The 21,453-nt window shown below is 37.8% G+C and overlaps 2 protein-coding genes across 3 annotated transcripts; one reads left to right on the top strand and one right to left on the bottom strand.

The window, feature by feature from the left end:
- Positions 1 to 3,365: 3,365 nt before the first annotated feature.
- LOC120572482 lies at positions 3,366 to 10,410 on the top strand. Its single transcript, XM_039821820.1, has 7 exons — positions 3,366 to 3,479; positions 5,276 to 5,581; positions 6,181 to 6,450; positions 7,351 to 7,458; positions 7,589 to 7,647; positions 7,828 to 7,893; positions 8,620 to 10,410. The coding sequence occupies exons 1-7, from the start codon at positions 3,410 to 3,412 to the stop codon at positions 8,695 to 8,697; spliced, it is 957 nt and encodes a 318-aa protein (XP_039677754.1). The 5' UTR covers positions 3,366 to 3,409; the 3' UTR covers positions 8,698 to 10,410.
- Positions 10,411 to 11,892: 1,482 nt separating this feature from the next.
- On the bottom strand, positions 11,893 to 20,602 carry si:cabz01074946.1. 2 transcript variants are annotated; one of them, XR_005641381.1, is made up of 7 exons: positions 20,529 to 20,602; positions 15,814 to 16,023; positions 15,611 to 15,721; positions 14,285 to 14,560; positions 14,044 to 14,169; positions 13,239 to 13,464; positions 11,893 to 13,146 (listed from the first exon to the last, which is right to left on the bottom strand). XR_005641381.1 is itself a non-coding variant. In XM_039821372.1 (7 exons), exons 1-7 carry the CDS (start codon positions 20,563 to 20,565, stop codon positions 13,124 to 13,126), a joined length of 816 nt encoding a protein of 271 aa, XP_039677306.1. In that variant the 5' UTR covers positions 20,566 to 20,602; the 3' UTR covers positions 11,893 to 13,123. The 2 variants fall into 2 exon arrangements, 1 of the variants encoding a protein (XP_039677306.1); XM_039821372.1 differs by having other exon boundaries at positions 13,239 to 13,271.
- Positions 20,603 to 21,453: the final 851 nt, after the last annotated feature.

Here is a 21,453-nt window from a genome sequence, read left to right on the forward strand (position 1 = left end):
GACAGCTAATGATAAAACAAAATCTATTAATGATTCCATGGTAAACCAGAGTTATTGCATTAGTTATTTTTTTCCAGACTCTTGTCATTTATTGTACATGCTACCTTATATTTACCAGGTTTTGCATATTCTAAGCTAGCCGTAAACCCTCATTGGGCTGCTACATTCCTAGTGTTAACAAACGCTAGCTAGTCTGTTAACATGAATATTTGCAAGCCTCCAAGCACAGACGTCACACTTTAAATCCTACCTGTTGCCTTTCACCATCCACTTATTTAACTGCTGTTGCATCCATTGACATGCTATCTCCTTTTCCCTATTTCTTTTTCTATTTTGCTTTATCCATCTCTTTCCATAGACGACAACTCACTACTGTACCTGCTTGCTCGGTGTTCCCGGCACCCCCGCTCGCGATATTACGAATCCTACTATGGCCACGTCCTTCAATAGCCCGGGTCTTAGCGTGGCCATAGTAGGGAGTAGTGCTGTGCCCTTTATTTAAAGGGCGCTAGTAGGGAGGCTTTGTGGGGAGGAACTGACTGACCAACTGACTGACCGACAAATGTGTTTTTCATAAAAATTGAAATTATGCTAGTTTTTAAGTTTTGTGAGTTTACTTAAAACAAAGTGACAGACATGACATGAGTAGGCTGAATGCAAACCCTTAGTAAATTGGCTCCTGTGAGGTGAGATTTCAGCATTGTTCACCTGTCATGACAATGTATTAATTTCTAGAGAAGCAACAAGCGTGTGGTTGCAACATATTGTGTTCGTGAGAAGAATTACACAGTTAAGCTGTCTGATTTTTAGGTGGACAGCAACCATAGAGCTTGTGTTTCATATTGTGGGTTTCACATGAGGGTTTAACTGTGAACCATCCCCTTGAAGTTCATAGGAAAACATGTTGTCTTGCAGGAAGTGCACAGACCACCTCTGCAGAAACCCCACGCAGTAAAGTGCAAGTGTATTACGTAGTGATGTAGTTTAGCCCGTAGCTACCAGTAATCTCCTTTTTTTTTAAACTAGAAAACCACAGCCTTTCACAGCCGGCTGCTGAGACTTTAGTAGCGACAGGGGTCATGCTTGTTGGTGAAGAGTTCCCCTCGTGAGCTCATAATTTCCCTTGCCCACTCATGTGATCCCAGCAAATCCATAGATTTGAGCATTTGAACTTATATATCTTTCATTTTTGCTATGTCTCCTCTTGAATGATAAGATAATATGCGGCATGGACATACATCCTCTTTACAGGCCATCATTTGTCGATGATAAGGCCAGAGAAATTGCCTTCATCTTGATGCTGGGTAGTTTATTTCCTTCTTTGGTTATAAGTGCTTGTGGCAGCACACAGAGCTTAAGTTCTGCAATTGTGGGCCTTATCATGCAAGCACAGACAGACTGACTGCAGAGTAAAACAGCAGAGAAAAATGCTGTTTTTTAATCACATATCGTGTGGAGGAAAATAGCCCTTAATAGAATGCAGGTGAAGCAAAAATGCACAGACAGTGTTTTGAAATACAGCTTCTAAGGAGGCTAAATGTGGAGGGGTAAAACTCCCATCCTCCACCAACAGGGTTTGGATTCCCCATAGTGGTACTGTTAAGTGTACTTTGAATTACAATGCCTTTCTTGCAGGACTTTGAGCCCTATTGGTTTTTCTTCTTCTTTCTTCTTATTGGCTTAGTTTACGGCATTCCCTCCACTCACAGTCAGAGAGAGGTAGGTAGGCCTATGTGCCTTGCAGATATTTGAAGCTTTAAGCTATAGTGCGTAGTTTTTGCTCCCCATGAGGAATTCTAAGTAATGACAACAAAACTGTTGGCGCGTCCACTTGAAACAAGCCCTCCGTGATAGAGCAAGCGCCCCCACTTTTACCCTCCCCTCCACTCTAGCAGTTGCTAGTAGCCAAAGATGACACAGGATTAAAAGAACATGATGAACTCTTCAGAAAAGGTCATTTTCTTCACTTGAGTTTCTGTGTGGGAAAGTCTTCGGACAACACAATCTTCTGAACATAGCCATTCTGAGAGATACAGAGAGAGTTGTGTGGAGCTGATAGTCTTAATTAGCTTTGTAGCAACTCATTTGGCAACGGCTTGAATGTAACGGACGTTCTTTAATATCAATTTACGCACTAAATCTTTAACCAGGACAAGGCTGAGCCTATGTTCTTTCAAGGGAAGTGGTGCCCACACACAGACCTGTCCATTTCATCTCTTTTTATTTTCTTCTTATCCAATAGCACTTTGCCAGTCACTTTGGCTTCTCTATAAATAGGTACTCATTGTCATTGTCGACTGATATTCTCAGCAAAAATGGCGGCAGTAGCCTGCTCTTAACGATTCCTCCTGTTCAGAATAGAAGGCGTATTGGCCCCTTCCCTACGAGAGAAGCAGTGCAGGTATCTATCCTGACACTAATCATGTCCAAACTTCTCCCGACTACTGAAACCCCTTTCCTTGCTGGAATCCCTGCCTCTTCCATCAGACTTCTGAAGCCAGAATGCTGCATCCTACAGTTCAACCTCCACACGTTTTTGCACGCTATTCCACTTCTCTGTTCTTCACAGTAGCTCCATGTTGCAGCTTAAATTAAATTCAAGACTCTGGAGTATAAAGGGAACTGCTCCTTCCTCTCTACACTCCAGTGTGCCCATTGCACTTTTTCTGCCTTTGGACTATAATGGCCGCACCTTCTCTCAGTAGACCCTGTGGTTTTTATCTGTTCTGGCCCCACAGTGGTGAATAAACTCCCCACTGAAGTCAGAACAGTCACTGCCTATCTTCTGCTGCAGGCTGAAAATCCACATTTTTAAACTACCACCCAACAATCCTCTAAGTATTTCTACTGGAGTACTGAACATGCTCTAAGATGTTTCTGGTGACATTTACCCTTGGCCAGTGTGAAACAGTAATCTCTTTAGCATCTCCTTATCATGATGAAAGGATGTGGCTAAGTTCTTCCTGCTCAGGTTTTATTAGATGTGTATCTTGCATCTTCACACATCTAGCTCAGATATGGGTGCTTGCAGTAGTCAGTAGATACATTATTTGTTAGCTTGAGTTAATTCAGGGTAGGACTATGCTGAATACCAGAGTTTACAGCAAAATTAGCCAATCTTGAACATTTTGTTGTCTGTTTGGTCACCTAGTGGAAACAAATAGTGTAATTGTAATAGCTGGCTGTGATTTAACAAAGAATCTTTTAACACCTTGCAGTTGTGTCCTTTGTGATTTGAAGTTAATCTCACAGTATATCATGCCAAACTCCTTTTTCTGTTTCTTTATCGTTGGCAGAGACCTCCCCCATCATCCACCCTGTGTATTTTTTTTTCTCCATTCTGACTTGTGTCACGGCACAGTTTGATAGACCAGAAGAGGAAACAGACGCTGTTCCTCTCCCCACAGAGATGGCTGGTGGTTGCCTGAGCTGCTTCTTTAAATACATTACTGTGCTACTTCTTGGGGTCTGCCTCCAGGGTACGTACACCTCTGCTAGTAAAGTTTATTTTAAAGTACTATTTGTTTGCCGGATGCGCTCTGTCATGTGCTTTGAATAGAGCATTTAAGTGAAGAATGCAGGATTTACTGGATATGACATGTCAGTAAATGAGGCGTATTCCTTGGATGCCTGCAGTCTTTGCGTCTTGTTTGTTTGCAAATGCAAGAGGTCTAAAAGCACCAGTGAGAAAGCAGCTGTGGCTTCAAAGCTATAGCAGAAATATACTGAGAACTGGGACATCTACGTAAATTGAAGAAATTATTTCAATGCACCAACTCTTTAATGCTTAAAAAGCATTAATTGTTCTCTCCTGATAAAAAAAACAAAAAAGTCGTTATACTCATGTTGCTCAACATTTATTGGAAATTTGAACTCACAACGTTTTTTTGTTGGAATATGATAAGTGGGCAAAATATTTGATAATATATCATAAGATACAATACATGTTGTATCTTGTGGTTTTAGGTTATTTGCGGATATGCTTTGCATTTTTTGGTACACTATGTGTCAGCAAATTTCCTGCTGCATCTCCTTGGCTAACTTTAAAATGTTACGCAATTCAGGAGACATTTTTTCCGTTCCTGTCGCTTCCTCTTTGCTTGTTTTTTGAAAAGAGGATTGGTTATATTGTAACACCTAATAAAATAATATATTCTGGTCTTACATACACATCTTGCTTACAGGAACAAAGAGATGTGGACTTTCTCAGAGTATTTGCAGAAGTAGGGGAGTCTATGTTAAGTGTTAAAAACTTGTCTGTGCTCACAGATACAAGCCATCTGTGTTTCAATATTGTCTTAATATTTAGTCACTAGCAAGCGGTAGCAAGTAGTTCTTGTTAAATTGGAAAAGCTTGTGAGCTTGTTTCTCACAAAACTTGACAGCAGAAACATGTGACCTGTCCATTTCCTGAGTATCCTCTAGCAGCAGCACTGACAGAAAGTGATGAGCAGGACAGAAAAAAAGCAGCTTTAGTGGTGCCTTTGTCACTGAGGTCAGTCTGTGGGTATGCTGCTTCTTTCTTGAAAATAACATATGGTAACCTGGCCAGCTTTAAAGACTATTGTAGGGCTAAAATATTAAACTGGCAATAGTTTTAGCTGCTAATGGATACATTCTTTTCTGACTCTGCAGGTTCAATTGGCTTACCAAACACGACATAACTACCATTGAGCCAAGTTTTTATTTTCAGTTGGCAATCTGAAAATAAAATCTTAGTAAGTCTTTTTTTCTAAATGACAAAATAGGTTGAACGTCAATGCAGCTCCAACAACCCATACATATGACTATTCAAACATGACTCATATGAGCATTTCTCAATGCTGCCTCCCTAATATAACGGTTAAGGCAGGTAACTAAAATATTTGTTAAGGTTAGGGGAAGGTGATTGTCATGAAAGAAGACCAATGGTGACTGTTGGCAGGAAACAGAACACAAACAAAGAAAGACATTTTATTTTTTTAGCTGGTGGCATGCCACGTCATGATGTCATTCATGCTATATCAATATTTTATGCCATTTTGTGTCTTTATCGTATATGTTGGAATTAAATGTAGTATGTTTTATGTAATTTTATGCTCTGCTTTTCTATGCTACTTTATGTGAGGTAGATTTGCATGTACTATTACACTTTGCATACTAGGCCTAGATGTTATGGTTGCAGTAGGTAATTTTGTTCTTTTTTTGCTCTTGCACTATGAATATCTAAACCTCTCCCCTAATGTTATGGAACTAATTTGACAGTCACACTCTGTTGTTTGCTCATGTGTTTCAGATGTGAAGGCTTCCAGTTGTCAACGTGTCATCCATAAAAAAGTTGGAGACACCGTAGAGTTTTCATCATGCTTACCAACTGAAGGGGTTACAACGGCAAGATGGAAATATAAAGGATCAATAATAGCAGACAAAGATAATGTCTCTGGAGAACATCAGTTCAAGGGCAGATTAGACCTAAACCCCACAAACTTTAGTTTAACACTGAGAAGACTGACTCTCAAAGACTCTGGTAATTTCAGTTTTCTCTCAGAGGGTGTGGGTGACAGCCAAAGGGGAACAGTCTTTGTCACTCTGAAAGTTCATGGTAAGACATAACCAAGTAACCTAATAATTGTTGATTTATTTGTTCTTATAGAACAGATGTCATAATAATGGTAGCAGAGAGAACTCATGAAGAGGTTTTCTTTATGTGCTTGTTTTCTGTGCTCCATTGATCATCATAGTTTAATAATGTTAAATATAATATAATAATATATTGGCATATTTATTTAAATATAAAATCTTATAAACTGTGTCCACACACTATCATTTCTTTGTGCCTATATTTGTTATGCTTTTATACTTATAGTGTGTAGTCACTGAGTCCATCCGTAGTCTGGGACTTTCCTTGCTTCTTTTCTGATATTTAAAAGATAATCTGCTTTTTGGGCTACAGATTTGTGTTTTGGAAGCAAACACAGACAACCCACCAGATTGTGGATCTTAGTTTCGAAATAGAATTTAACAAAAGAGTTTGTTCAGTGAAAATATTCTGATGTGAATGGTCTGTACTGTGGGTCTAGTTCTGAGTTCTGATGAAGATGCATTTGTTGGTGTTTTGATGGAGATTAGCTGAAAAATCTCTCTCTCTCTCTCTCTCTCTCTCTCTCTCTCTCTCCCTCTCTCTCCAAACTGTTCCATTAGAGCCCATAACTGTCAGAATTGTTTCAAATTCTACGTGGCACACCTTAAACGGATCCTGTACAGTTTTGCTGGAGTGCCAGGCAACCTCTGACATCAACAACAGTGACATCACCTACACATGGGCCGTGAGGAATCAAACCATAGTAGGCCCCGGACTGGAATACACAATCAAACCTCAGGACGAAGACACAAAATTCTCCTGCACGATTTCCAATGTTGTCAGCAAGATGTCGGCAACCGAAACAGTGAAGTGTAGCCCACAAGCATCAGGTAGGGGCAGGGCAACACAGGGCAACACATTCTCACCTCCCATCTCATAAAATTTGGACGCTTGGTGCCTTTGGCGTTTGTCAGTAAGATGTCTGCAACCAAAACAGAGACGTGCAGAAACATTACGTCTGGCACACCAGAAACGGGTTTGTGCAGAGGAGTGATTATTAGTGGGTCAATAAGGTTTTTGTGAATCACAATTGATGATGCAGAAGAAAAAGAAGCACAGGAAGTAAGGCAATATTTTATATATAAATGGTTTCACTTAACTAACTGTAATTATATTAAAGATATCCTTAAATGCATTTGGATGACTCATATTACAGTATGACAGTCAGAGTGATACTTTCTACAATTATGAGATCAGTGAGAAAGACTGATAGTACTTGTGTAGTACGACTGAAGTTACTTTTGCCATTAGGTTGGGTGAAGTTTATGAAAAGATTAATGTTAATTCCAGATTTTTCCATTCAAATTATGACTAGTCGAAACTCACTGTATCTCCAATGTAGTTCTGATTAGTAAAGATAAAAGACAAATAAAGATGCCTTTACTTCCTCACCACTAAAGATATTTTAATTGTCTTTGGATATGTAAAACTAAAATAATACATCATAGATTTATGATGCGAGAGCCTGCACACTGAGGAAGTCATTAGCCAAACAACTGTACTTGGTATTGCACTGTAAAAAAAAAAATTCTGAAACTCTAAATTTTGAGTGTGACCCAGTTTTTAGTTTATTTGAAAAAAGTGCTTTCTTGTATTTGGGTTATGATTTGTTTTTGCACTCATTGTTAAAGTATTCCTATGTATTTATTTATTTCATTTGACCTTGCACAATAATGATCACTATTACTGTGACTCAATATTAATATCAGTGATATTACTATAATTTGCAGGCCAAAACTCGATCATTCTCCTGAGTGTGACAGGAGTCGGCTGTGTGTTGATTATCGTGATAGTTGGAGTAACTGTGTGTGTTTGTCACCGCAAACAAAGACAAGAAGGTAAGAAATGGCATCTTTAATAGCAGTGTGTATTTTTAACATTAAAATGTTCAGAGTTTTTAATTCAACATATTATTTCTATATCATTGTTTTTCTTTTGTTTTTTTTCTTCATTAAAATCTACCACCAGTTGCTGACTCAAATGACCTCACCGTGTACGCTGATATCTCTGAAGTAGCGATTGAGGATGTAAGTATGCTCATGTATTTACTGTGCACACATTGCTTTGCACACACCATCTGCAGCAGAAAGAGGAATTATGTATGAATTGTTAGGGGAATGCTTGTTTTAGAGGATGAAATGCATGTTTTATCTACTCTGCTGTCTCTTGTTTCCTCTCCCTGTGATGTGTAACATTTAAACTTCCAGGGGACCATGAAGCCATGCACACTGTATGAAACCATTGATCACAGAATCAACACAGTCACACCAGGGGTAAGAGCAAAACCTTTATCTTTGACGTTCTTGCAGATGAGAATTGATATACGAAAGCATGTGTGCCTCTCCCTCCCTTATATTGTTTAAATGACATGTTTTTATGATTGTATGCTTGCTTTTATTTAAGAGTAAAAATACCACAAATGTTTGACTTTGAAATTAAATATCCACCTCAGGAAAAACTAGCTCGCCAACACTTTATAATAATAAAGCTATAATAAGCTATCATGAATTCACGCATTACTTCATGCATGAAAAAGCATGAATTCATTCATGAATTATCAGTAATGTACATTAATAATATCTCATGCATGACTTAATGCAGGAACAATACATTAATTAATGCATCAATCAAGGTATTTTGATCATCCTGATTTCTGATTTTATTGATGACATTCATGTCTTCTTCAAAGGCAGATCTGGAGTTAAAGTGACGGGCCAACAAAACTGAATAGTAGTGTTGTAATCATGATTTACTAAACATCACCTTTTCATTACTTCATCATGTCTGTGGCCAGTTAAATAAAGTGCTGATCTGGTCCATCTTTGACATTGATAAATAAGATATGATTACATTATGCATTATGAGTAGTTACACATTGCTTAAGTAAATTCTTTTGTATGTACCCTCATGTTTTTCATATTTCAACGGGTCTTGCATCTACTTGTGACACTGATGTTTCTTATTGTTTGTTTTTGAACCTCCTTTTGTCACACATCTAGCCCCAGACGGTGTACGACAAGATCCAGGTTAGTCGGATGAGGAAAGCTTCGGTGTCGCCCTACCAAGAAATTTCCTAGTGGATCACAGCATGATGTATTGCTAGAATTACCTTTCAGTTAGTCTATATTGACGATGTTACACTTCCGGGATTGTTAAGGTGCCTCCTGAAATTCCGCCGGATGTCCCTCTTTTTAGGCTGGGTGTCTCTCGCCTTCCGCTTTCTTTGTGATGGCATTCTAAACTCCGGTGGATATGAGGACTATGGTTAACTGCTCCTCAGATCTCTGAAGGGTCAATCCAGACAGCTAGCTAGACTATCTGTCCAATCTGAGTTTTCTGTTGCAAGACCAAAACTAATTTTGAATATACACATATTCCACCAAAACAAGCTTCCCTAGGCTATTTTGCAGCGGCACCATTTTTGTGTGGCGCTTAGCACTGGCGCAGATGATTGTGATTGGTTTAAAGAAATGCCAATAAACCAGAGCATGTTTTCTCCCATCCCGAAATGCTGTGTGGACTAGCCAGATCCTCCTCTGCAGCGCTGTGGAGGAAGGTCTGGCAACGCAAGACTACCTTTGAGTAAAAAACTTAAGTAAGCCGATATACTTTGCTCAAAGCTACAGTTGGGAAAGGCTACTATGATGAAAAAAGGCAATGTCATACTTTGTACATTTTCTGTTTGGCCTTGAGAGAGTATTGCACCTTCCCTTTATCATAATGAAAAACAAAAACTTCTGTTATATTTTCAGCTACATACTCCAATTGTATTGACATTTTTGTAAATTCTGTAAATACAGAGATTATATTTGTATTTGTACTGTACTATGCACATTTTTTGTACATGTCTTCCTTAGACATGCCTAGTGTTTCAGACTGTGCAAATGTGATCATATTAAATAACATTTACTGTCACTCTGTATTTTTGTAATTAGTTTTGCAAGCATGTATAAGGGCAAGGGATTTCTTGATAGTTATTTGAAACGGTTACAGATTTGACAACTATGCCATACATAAATATAGAATGCTTTAATCAAAATTGTAAATGTAGATGTAAGATGTTTTGTCTTAGGTTAAAGGTTAAAGTTAAACATTACAGCTGTCATATACAAGTGTCATATTAATGGTGATTGTTATTGCTATTTTGGTGAAAAACTTTAATAGAACCTCTTTCAAGTGTAAGTAAGTAAGTAAGTAAGTAAACTTTATTTATATAGCACCTTTCACAGACAAGAAGGGTCACAAAGTGCTTTACAGAAGGAACAAATAAAAGAAACAACAACAAATAAAATACAATACAAAGCCATATTGCTAACTAAATGCTTGTCTAAAAAGATGTGTCTTTAGGTGTTTCCTAAAAGTTTCAACAGAGTCCAAGGCTCTCAGGGCTAAAGGGAGAGAGTTCCAGAGCCTTGGAGCCACCACAGAAAATGCACGATCACCTCTTGTTTTAAAACGTGTTCTGGGAACAGTTAAAAGGTCTTGACTTGAAGACCTCAGAGAGCGACCAGAAGTGTGTGCGTGCAATAGATCCTGGATGTAAGAGGGAGCTTGGCCGTGTAAGGCTCTATAAGTAATGGTTAAAATTTTAAAATGCACTCTAAAACCAATTGGTAGCCAGTGAAGAGCCTTAAGCACAGGAGTAATGTGCGATCTTCTGTTGGTATTAGACAGAAGTCTTGCTGCTGCATTCTGTACAACTTGCAATTTGTCCATGGATGATTTGTTTAAACAAGTGTACAGAACATTACAATAATCCAATCGAGAGGAAATAAAAGCATGAACAAGCATCTCCATCTCTTTCTTAGAAACCACAGATCTAATCTTAGCAATGTTCCTGAGATGGAAAAACAGGAACGAACCACAGATTTCACATGGCTGTTAAAACACATGGATTTATCAAAAGTGACACCCAGATTTCGCACAACATTACAGTCAAAGAGTGATAGAGCCCCAATGGCCTGTCTAATCTTAGGGGTGATGTTGTCAGGAGCAAAAATCATCACCTCAGTTTTGTCTGAATTTAGTTGTAAAAAATTGTCTGCCATCCATTTGTTAATGGAGGCTAAACAATTGTGCAACAGTGAAAGTTTGTCGAGCCTATCTGGGCTAAAAGATAAATATAATTGGATGCAGGGCTGGACTGGCCATCTGGCATACCGGGCATTTTCCCGGTGGGCCGAGGCGCTTTTGGGCCGAATTGCCGATAAATTAGCTTTTTTTTTTGTTGTTTTTTTGGCCGCGCCGGCCCATAAAGAACTCACAGCGGCCCATTGGTTAATTTTCTTTATTGGCACTGGCCTGACCCAATCAAATCCAGGAACCCCCTTCCGGACCGCAAATTTACGAATCCCACTATGGCCACGCCTCCCGGCCTTGAGTCACGAGCTCTAAAAGTTTTGCTGGAAGTTTAGCATTCACGTTAAAATGGACAAACGACCACTAAAGCGCAAGGGAGGTGCAGAGCGAGTGAAGAAAAGATGGAAGAGAGAGTAGATGACGATGTGGTAAGGAGTAGGCAAATTAACAGGGACTCTCAGGAAGGAAGGGTGTGTGTGTGTGTGTGTGTGTGTGTGTGTGTGTGTGTGTGTGTGTGTGTGCGGCGCGCGCGCGCACGCGTTATGTGCGCCTCACGTCATAACCATAACAAGCACTTTGGCTGTAACATTAAAGTTAGTGGCTAGGTAACCTAACTGCTAAGCTTACATTGAAAATGCTAGCGGTTAGCCTGTTGGGTAGCTGAAAAGTCTGTGTGATCTATAAAATCAGTGTTGATAGCATCAGTGTTCCTTGAATTGCTAAATTAGCTCTTTTCCAGGGCATATACTACTCTCAGCTTTATTGTAGCTTTTGGAAAGGGTTATGGTTATTGTATTTAGCAGACACTTTTGTCCAGAAAAATAGTAATAAAAACAATAATGACAATACAATATAAAATATCAATAATAAAAAATAACAAAAATACCATAAATATACAAATCATAACTCTAAGAATGAATTCATTATTTAAGTGTAAGATCAACAGATAAGTCTTGACACCCCTCTTGAAGGATCCAAAACGATCACATGAACGCTGAACACTAGGAAACTCATATCATAGAATGCACGCATATTTTAAGAGGACTGTCTGCAGGGAATGTGTCTGACCAATCACGGTGGGTGTGGGCCGCCTGGGCCAAAAATGCCAGGGCCAATTTTTTGTCCCAGTCCAGCCCTGATTGGATGTCATCAGCATAACAATGGTAAGATATATCTTCAAACAGTTACAGATGTTACTCTTCCACACACATGTATTTACAATACTTCAGTCAAAATGGTACATAACATTGGAAAATAGTTTACAACAAACACTGAGACAGAACAGCACAATATATCTAGTGCATACATTACATCTACATATAGTTTGCCCTTTTAAGCATTGAAATTATCAAAAAAGCTTGATAATATGTAACCAATATCATCTCTGCGTTGTGTATTAATTGCAGACTTCACACTTGCATCTCAATCTGGTCTGATTTATTCTGGTGAACAAAGAATTATATCCTGGTCAGCCACGTAGGACACAGCATACACACCCACGGTCATTCACGGGCACGCTCCTCGTGCACTGGCCTATTATATAATATTACAACACGACACTAAATTAAATAAATGTGTAAACAAAAATACAATATGTACCTGGTGAACAAAGAATTATATCCTGGTCAGCCACGTAGGACACAGCGTACACACCCAGTCATTCTTAGCAGCTTTCTTTACATTTCACGAAATAAGCATTTCAAACAGTGTATACATAGCCGTTGTTACATCACACGAAAGTATTTATACATCATCATATCAACATAGCATGTAAATGAAATATTATTAAAAGAAACAATCAAAATGTGCTTATGACTGGGTGCGATCCAGCCTACCACAGGCACGCTCTTCTGCACTGGCACCGCTAAATCACGTACAAGGGCATACAGAGGAGACGCCCACTGACCAATCACAATACAGAATGTCAATAACACCTATTTGTATTGGATGATTAAACCCTGGCAAGTGGACTCACTAAAAAACTCTGTTACACATATACATGTATATAGACACACAAAAAATACCTATTAATACATATAAGTACCTCACAATTTCCAAAGTTGAAATTTAAAAAAAAAAAAATAAAAAATTCACATGACAGGATACTAAAAAAGAAAAAAGACATGAGAACCAGAGAAAATGAATTAAATAAAAGTGAGGGTTTTGCAATAAAGATGCATAAAATACTGTCATTAACACCTGTACAATAAAATGTTATTATTGTGAAGCTTTTGGTTTGTGTCTGTGTTGGTTATCTTGATTTTGAAATTGTTTTAGTGGTTTGAATTAGATTGTACATGTATTCAATATATTGTGTCATGTGTATGTGAAGTCATTCTGGCTTTGTAGAAAAGAGACATTATGTTACCACTTGTTACTGCAAAACCTGGGACAGTCAAAGCAGAAAGTCAAGCTATTATGATATTATTTTGATGGAAACAGTTTTCCTGAAAATAAAAGAGAATACAAATAAATTAATGTAACAGTGATAATTTCAATTGGAACATGGCTACATGAATTCCATACAGTAGTACTGTACCTTGAAGGTGTCCCCATGCAGCTTTGATTTGTTCTGTAATTTAAAAACAATGTCAACATAATTGCTTTAAAATTACAGCTGGGCTGTTTTTATGGTCACATGTATGTGTCTATGTTCTCAACACAGTGTAAAGTCAACGATAGGAGCTATATCGGTGTCATTTTGGGAAACTGTAACCTTTAGGACAAATGTTGTATTGTATCTTGGTTTGATGCGTGGGCTGGAGCTGAGTGTGGAAAGAGGAGGGGTTATGAGACATGGGTGAGGAAAGAAAGTGTTGCACGGAAAGCAAGAGAAACCACAACCCATAGTTTCACCTTTTTTTTCTTTTTAAAATGACCTAAGCACATCCAGTATGCATGTATACCTTAATCCTTTGTATTCTATTTTTCAATACAATAGACATTGGGGTTCCTAAGCCTTTTTGGGGGGCCTTTGCAGAATTGCCAAGATGTGCTATAGCTACCCCAGATCACTATTTTGTTGTAGTGCCCCCAATATTTGTGATTCTTTATAATCCCAGCACCACTTATAAAGGGCCCCCACTCCAAAGATGTGTTATAGCACCAACCAAAATGTGTTATTTCCTCTAACTGCCATGGTCTTACTGATTGGTAGCTGAATTTCAAAAAGATGAGTCTTATCTACATTCTACAGTACTATGAGGCTGTTGGAGCGTTCTGCAGCATGGCAACTTTCAGTTGTTTTATTCAGTTGTTGTAATGCCATTGTTTCTTGGTGGTAACATAGTTGAAGTAATTCTATCATTAAGAATCTTCCTACGAAGATGATGTTTACCTCTTACCTTTGAAAACGAATATAATTACTACAAGTAAAGCTCCCACGAGGAATCCCACAAAAAAAACAAGAACATTTCTTTCTCTGGGCGGAGACAGAGCCGGAGACAGAGACGGAGACGGAGGCTTGTCATCTGTAACAACATGGGAGAAAAAACAACATAATAAAATGAGTTTCTTAGAATCACACTGGCATGAAGTTCATCATATCATATCATGTTTTCTCTTTTAAGTTAATTGGGACCTTACCACCACACTTTGGAGTGACGACACTTGACTCCTTCTCCATATTCCTGCTGGAGGTGCAGGTGAATTCGACAAGGTTCTGTGTGGTGTTCAGAAATCCTAAAAGATCGGCAGAGTTGCCATCAGGACTTGTCATTTTGAAGAGCGTAACACTGGGCAATGTATGCTGCCACAACAAGCTAACGCCTGTATCCTTTGAGGAACAACGCAGCCACAACCAAGAGCCTCCTTTTACAGATGCACAGGAGACAGTCTCGATGATCGGTTTGTTGAGGCGTTCTGCAGAGGGTTTAAATTGATATGGTTGATTAGACGTTAAGATATATACAACACAATTTTAAAACCTGACTGCTTATTACCATATGACCTGAGACACTTAGCAAAACATGTGTTAGCAACACCCTGAACTTTGAGTAAAGTGCATATGCAAATATCTGTGTAAAAAAAGCATTAAAGATAAGGGGATGGAAATCATTCATTCAACTGTATTTAAGGCTGCACTTCACTTTTCGCTATGCCAACTTTTTAGAAAGGTTTAAGACCCTATGTACAGTACAGGCCAAAAGTTTGGACACACCTTCTCATTCAATGTGCTTCTTTATTTTCATGACTATTTACATTGGAGATTCTCACTGAAGGCATCAAAACTATGAATGAACACATATGGAATTATGTACTTAACAAAAAAGTGTGAAATAACTGAAAACATGTCTTATATTTTAGATTCCTCAAAGTAGCCACCCTTTGCTTTTTTGATAACTCTGCAAACCCTTGGTGTTCTCTCAATGAGCTTCATGAGGTAGTCACCTGAAATGGTTTTCACTTCACAGGTGTGCCTTGTCAGGGTTAATTTGTGGAATTTTTTCCCTTATTGATAAAAAAGCAAAGGGTGGCTACTTTGAAGAATCTAAAATATAAGACATGTTTTCAGTTATTTCATCTACATATATTTTTTTGTTAAGTACATAATTACATATGTGTTCATTCATAGTTTTGATGCCTTCAGTGAGAATCTACAATGTAAATAGTCATGAAAATAAAAGGAAACGCATTTGAATGAGAAGGTGTGTCCAAACTTTTGGCCTGTAATGTACATGGATTTAATATATAATGTTGAACATGGGTGATGTAGATTCGGATGTATTGGATGATGACTTTTTGACCAATGACCTATTGGTGTGCAAAATGAATATGGTTGTGGTTTAAATTTTTCAAACAGTTTGACCTGATGAAGATCCATGTAGGATGTCATTAAACTTTTGTGGCTTGGAGTAATTGTGCAGGTGTTTTGTGTATTGCCAATAATCTTTTAACGCTCGTCACACTTACGTATCACTGTGAGCTTAGTTTTGGTTCCCTTGTTCTGTCTCTGAGTATTGATGAGGTCTACAGTATATTCCATGGCATCCTCTTTGTTCAAATTATGGATCATCAAGTCACCTAATAATAAAAAAAAAAATGAAGAGACATCCACACGAGAGAAATAAAATAATGACTCGTTCACAATGAAAGGTGATAGATTTGTCCTTTACCTGAGGAGGTGTTGAGACTGAGTCGACCTTTATACCGATCAACCCGTTCAATGTTTTTGTTCCCATTGCGGTAGGTGGCAATCCAGGTGTTGTTTGGGAATACTGACCATTCTATTGAGGAAAGATTCCATGATGGGTCGGCACCTGAGGACAAGGTGACAGTATCCCCAAGGTACCCAGAGACCTCCCTGAGGGATTCAATTACTGCCACTGTAAAAAAAAGGAGAAAAAAAAGACTTAGCATCAACATAAATGACAAAAAATGACGAAAAAAGTGACAAACAAAACAAAAGTTGAAATACTGTCTTATGACTTATTTTTGACTTTTTTGACATACTATAATATGACTTTTTTCAAGATGCTATACTATAATTTTTTGTTAAAATTTTTCAACATACTATACTCTGACTCTTTTCGAAATGCTATACTATGACCTTTTTATGACTTTATTCGACCTGCTGTAATATAACTTTTTGTAGACTTTTTTCGACATACTATATTATGACTTTTTTCGACATTCTATACTGTGACGTTTTGTTGACTTTTTTCAACATGCTATTATATAATTTTTTGTTTACTTTTTCAACATACTAAACTATGACATTTTGGTGACTTTTTCGACATACTATACTATGACTTTTTTCAACATACTATGCTATGACCTTTTTGAATTTTTCATGACTTTTTGGACATACCAAACTATGACCATTTTATAACGTTTTCGACGTACTATACTATAACTTTTTTATGACTTTTTTCGACATACTATTATATGACTTTTTTCTACGTACTATACTATGATGTTTTTCAACTTACTATACTATGAACTTTTTATGACTTTTTTCGTCATGCTTTACTATGACTTTTTTGACACTGTAATTTCTTGTTGACTTTTTTCAACATACTATAGACTTTTTTGACATACTATACTATGAAATGTTTCAACATAATATACTATGACATTTTTCAACATACTATACTACGACTTATTTTGGTCTTTTTTTGACATACTATACTATGACTTTTTATTGACTTTTTTCGCCATACTATACCATGACCTTTTCATGACTTTTTTTTTTGACATACTATACTATGAGTTTTTCGACATGCTATACTATGACTTTTTTGACATACTATACTATGATTCTTTTGATACATTGTGCTATGACTTTTTTCAACATGCTATACTATGACCTTTTTTGATATACTATACTATGACTTTTTCAACACGCTATACTATGACTTTTTTCGACATACTAAACTATGCCCTTTTTTGACTTTTTTCAACATACTATACTATGGGCCCTATCTTGCTGTTACACAACATGACTGTGGTCATGTTGTGTATTTAGTCTGCTGTGTGTGCCCTGTGTTTTTTTCTGTTGTGTTCAATGTTATATGCAAATAGGGGTGTGCCATAGCCGCAAGAGGATTGGTGGAGAAGTTCAGGCCCAACCCTGTGATTGGCTGCAGCTGGGGAAGCCATCCCAATATAAGGAGTCAAGATGGCAGCAGTAGGCAGTTCTCATCCTCTCCATCTCCCCATCTCCCCATCTCCCCATCGCCCCATCTCCCCATCTCCCCATCGCCCCTTCGCCCCATCGCCCCATCTCTCCATCTCCCCACCTTTGCTTTGCACAACTTTGGGTTTAGATTAGGTCTTGCTTTTGGTTTGTTTAGTAAGGGTGGACCACCCGAGGCCTGTACTACGAAGCAGGATTTGGTTGTTAACGAGCTAACTTAAGGCTCAACCCAGGATTTTCTGTACTACGAAGGTGGATCAGTTGTTATCGGGTTCAATCGCCGTGGTAACTCATGCTGAACGCCTAACCTGGTCGGGAGCAGGTTAAGTTGGAGATCAGAGATCAACCGGTATAAAAGCACCGCCCACTGACCAATCAATACTCGATTGATAACGGCGTCACCGTTCTTATAGAAGATCAGGCGGAGCTCGGTGCGGAGAGAGAGAGAGAGAGCGAGGGAGAGAGAGTGGTGAGCTCATAAAAGTTAAAACATTTATTTACAATTTTTATTTATAGTATCAAATCATAACAAGATTTATCTCGAGACACTTTACAGATAGAGTAGGTCTAGACCACACTCTATAATTTACAAAGCCCCAACAATTACAGTAATTCCCTCAAGAGCAAGCAGTGCGACAGTGGCGAGGAAAAACTCCCTCTTGGGAAGAAACCTCGGACAGACCCTGACTCTTGGTAAAGACCGACAACCCCGTTAACATTCCCTGATGGGTATTTTTATGAAATATATATATTTTAAAGGGAGGGAATTACATATCCGCTATTTATAATTCTTGAGCGCACATCGGTTTGAATTATGTTTTTATATATTTTTTATTTGCTCTCATGATCGCTTCCCACTGCCAGGGTTGCAAGTGAAATAATAGGCTAAAAAGCAACGACAGTTTATGGAAAGCACAAGTGTAATTATGGTCAGATCTTGGTCCTGACTGATGGGGAAGTGATATAAGATATAAAAGTTGATTTACGCATTTACAGCGTCGGCTATTTATTTTTTTTGCCAGCTTTCCTTCCTGTTTTAGGAAGCAGCGACTGTGTTGCGTTTTCTCTGTAAAACCGTGTCTGTGTTCTTCATATTTATGTAGAATTATAATTTGCTCTTCTTATATATAACATGCGGCTTTGGTAGATGTTTGCGATTGGTCGTGGTGCGCAAACACCGCCTCTTTTATGTGAACGCGCGCGCCGCTGGATTGGGAAACCCTGAGTTGATTGAACTAGTTGATAACCAGCGTCGTGATACAGCTTATCCAGGACCGCGGTTGTTAGGTTAGGTGAAGCCGGATAACTGAAAGAGATCCAGGGCTTGTTGATCTTGCTTCGTAGTACAGGCCTCCAGCGTGTTGATCTTGTTTCTCCTATTTTTGTTAGGGAGGTAAGTCTTTTGTCATTTGTTTTGCCCTTTTGTTTGTTAGGTTAGTTTCTTATCTCTCAGTTATAATTGTTTTGTTTGTTACTTTTGTGGTAGGCCACCCTGAAGTCTTATACATCTATGTTATGTATATATTATTTTCTATGTAAATCATACATATGTTGATCTAACCACCTAATTGTTTGTGGCTACTTGGGAGACGGGGAAGATGGAGCCTTTTCATGTTGCGTCCTAGGCACCCCTGGACTGGGGCGTAACACTTGCACTCAGCGCAATTGCCTTTGTACACCGAGGCATGTATCGTTCCTATTTTGCACCCGACGCACAGCGGACTTTTCCCTCCACAGACGCACGTCGGTAAATTAGGGAATGTATTTGCGTTCCCGGGGGCGGTTCAGCGAAAAGAGGAGGCGTGTTCAGGCGCAAACGTTCCCTGGTGCTATTTTGCAGTTTCAGAAAACAATTCCGCCACTGACCAGGAAAAACCTGGTCTAGGGCTCTATTTTAGTGATCTGAAACGCAAGTATCAAACGTTAATCCCAAGTAGCTTTGTGGGCGGATCTCAGGCGCTGTTGCTATTATACCGGCGGGATAAATGACTCTTGCACCCAACGCAAATCTAAAATGTGTTGGTCTGAAGTAGCTAGGTGTGGTTTGGGCGTAACTGCAATAAATCAATTTGGCCCATCGACTTTTTTTCGACATACTGATTATTTTGATATACTATACTATGACTTTTTGTTGACTTTTTTCACCATACTATTCTACGACTTTTTTAACATACTACACTATGAACTTTTTATGACTTTTTTCAACATGCTATACATCACTTTTTTTGACTTAATATCCTATCACTTTTTGTTTACTTTCTTTGACATGCTATACTATCACTTTTCTCAATATACTATACTATGACTTTTTTCAACATACTATATTATGACCTTTTTATGACTTTTTCCTACATGCTATAATGAGTTTTTGTTCACTTTTTTCGACATATATACAGCGACATTTTGTTCACTTTTTCAATATCTTATACTCTGATGTTCTTTTGATTTTTTCGACATGCTATAATATAACTTTTTGTTGACTTTTTTCGACATACTTTTTATTAATTTCTCGACATCTTAAACTATGACTATTTCTTCGACACACTTTATTGTGACTTTTTTTCGACATACTATACCATGACTTTTCTTTTGATACTATGACTTTTTATGACTTTTCTTAACATACTATAATATGACTTTTTATGACTTTTTTGGACATACTATACTATGACTTTTTCTCGACATACTTTACTGTGACTTTTTTTCCAACATACTATACTATGACTTTTTTCTATAAATACTGTACTATGACTTTTTGACATACTATAAGACTTGTTTATTAGTTTTATTTGCCATAGAACACTATGACTTGATGATTCTTTCATGACAACCTAATATATTACTTTACGTTTTTCAACATACTATAGTATGACTTTTTTCAACACATTATGATATAACTTTTTTTAGTTAGTTTAGTTTGAACATGAATGTTCAAAATAACCCTTCCTTTTGACATTAACATTTAAGCAAATCTGAGAAAGACATTTTAACTGATTGAGCAGTTAAAAGTTGTTAGTATTGAGATGCTATGTATATCTACCGGAGTCCCCCAGTCATTTTCATTCTGCCTCAGCAAGTCAGGAAGCGACTTATTCTGTTCTGAATTGTCATTAAAAATAGTTCATACTATATAAAGTTTGAAAAAAGCATATCAACTGCTGCTAAATGTTATTTTCAGCAAATGAAACCTACCTTGGATTAATAGGGTTAGGAGGATTTGAAGTTTCATCGTTCCAACACAGAGGCAAAGCGAACTGACTTTGAGACTTCCCTTTTTGCCTTGTCATAACCACGTGCTTAAACAGCCACTATCTCATATGACGAAGAAAAACCCAAATTTGCACAAGAAATACTAAAACAAGCATGGGTTATTTTAAGATTATTGATCGATCGTCTTCCAGCAATGACTAAATATTTATAGTTGGGTTATACATTCTAATAAATTTATATATATTTTTTACTTTCTTGATTATTGTCCTCACATACAGTTGGTTTGACATTGAAAAAAAATCCCAAATGTACTTTTTGGGTAAATAATGAATTGGAATAATTTTTCAATTCTGTAGTGTCTATGCTTTACATCATTCCATAGTACCTTTTCTTAAGTTAAGTGAATTCCAATTGCTGTAGGTACAAGGTGCTGAAGAACGCATTTTTATAGAGCAATGGAAATGTTTATACATTGTCGTAGCTTAACACCCACTCACCCAGACACTTCCTGAAAAAGACTTGTGAGTCAAGAGAGAGAACTTTGGATGAGATCATTTATTAAAAACCTTTTACATCAACTCAGTCCTAAAAAACACAGTGCAACAGTAAACAACAATCGGTTACACTTTACTTGAAGGTATCTACATAAGAGTGACATGACAATGTCATGAACGTGTCATAAACATTATAAAAAGTCATAAATGTTTATGACATAACGCTTCTTTTAGTAAGTGTCATTCATTTTTGGCATGACAAGTTATGGTTAGGGTTAGGATTCATGTGTCATGACAGTGTCATGTGTTCATGACAGTGTCATGTCACACTTATGTAGATACTTTCAAGTACAGTGTTACCCAACAATCTGGGTTTTAAAGACAATGTCCTTCAGAGACAAGTGTTAGGAGCA

Source organism: Perca fluviatilis, chromosome 14 (assembly GCF_010015445.1).
Source record: "Perca fluviatilis chromosome 14, GENO_Pfluv_1.0, whole genome shotgun sequence".
NCBI classification, from domain to species: Eukaryota; Metazoa; Chordata; class Actinopteri; order Perciformes; family Percidae; genus Perca; species Perca fluviatilis.

Excerpts from the sequence above, each read along its gene's own strand:
- LOC120572482 (XM_039821820.1), top strand. The coding sequence starts at position 3,410 with ATGGCTGGTGGTTGCCTGAGCTGCTTCTTTAAATACATTACTGTGCTA. Across the intron at positions 3,480-5,275 it reads TCTTGGGGTCTGCCTCCAGG|ATGTGAAGGCTTCCAGTTGT; the intron begins GTACGTACACCT and ends CATGTGTTTCAG. Across the intron at positions 5,582-6,180 it reads TGTCACTCTGAAAGTTCATG|AGCCCATAACTGTCAGAATT; the intron begins GTAAGACATAAC and ends CTGTTCCATTAG.
- si:cabz01074946.1 (XM_039821372.1), bottom strand. The coding sequence starts at position 20,565 with ATGAAACTTCAAATCCTCCTAACCCTATTAATCCAAG. Across the intron at positions 16,024-20,528 it reads CCTAACCCTATTAATCCAAG|TGGCAGTAATTGAATCCCTC; the intron begins GTAGGTTTCATT and ends TTTTTTTTACAG. Across the intron at positions 14,170-14,284 it reads CGTCACTCCAAAGTGTGGTG|ATGACAAGCCTCCGTCTCCG; the intron begins GTAAGGTCCCAA and ends ATGTTGTTACAG.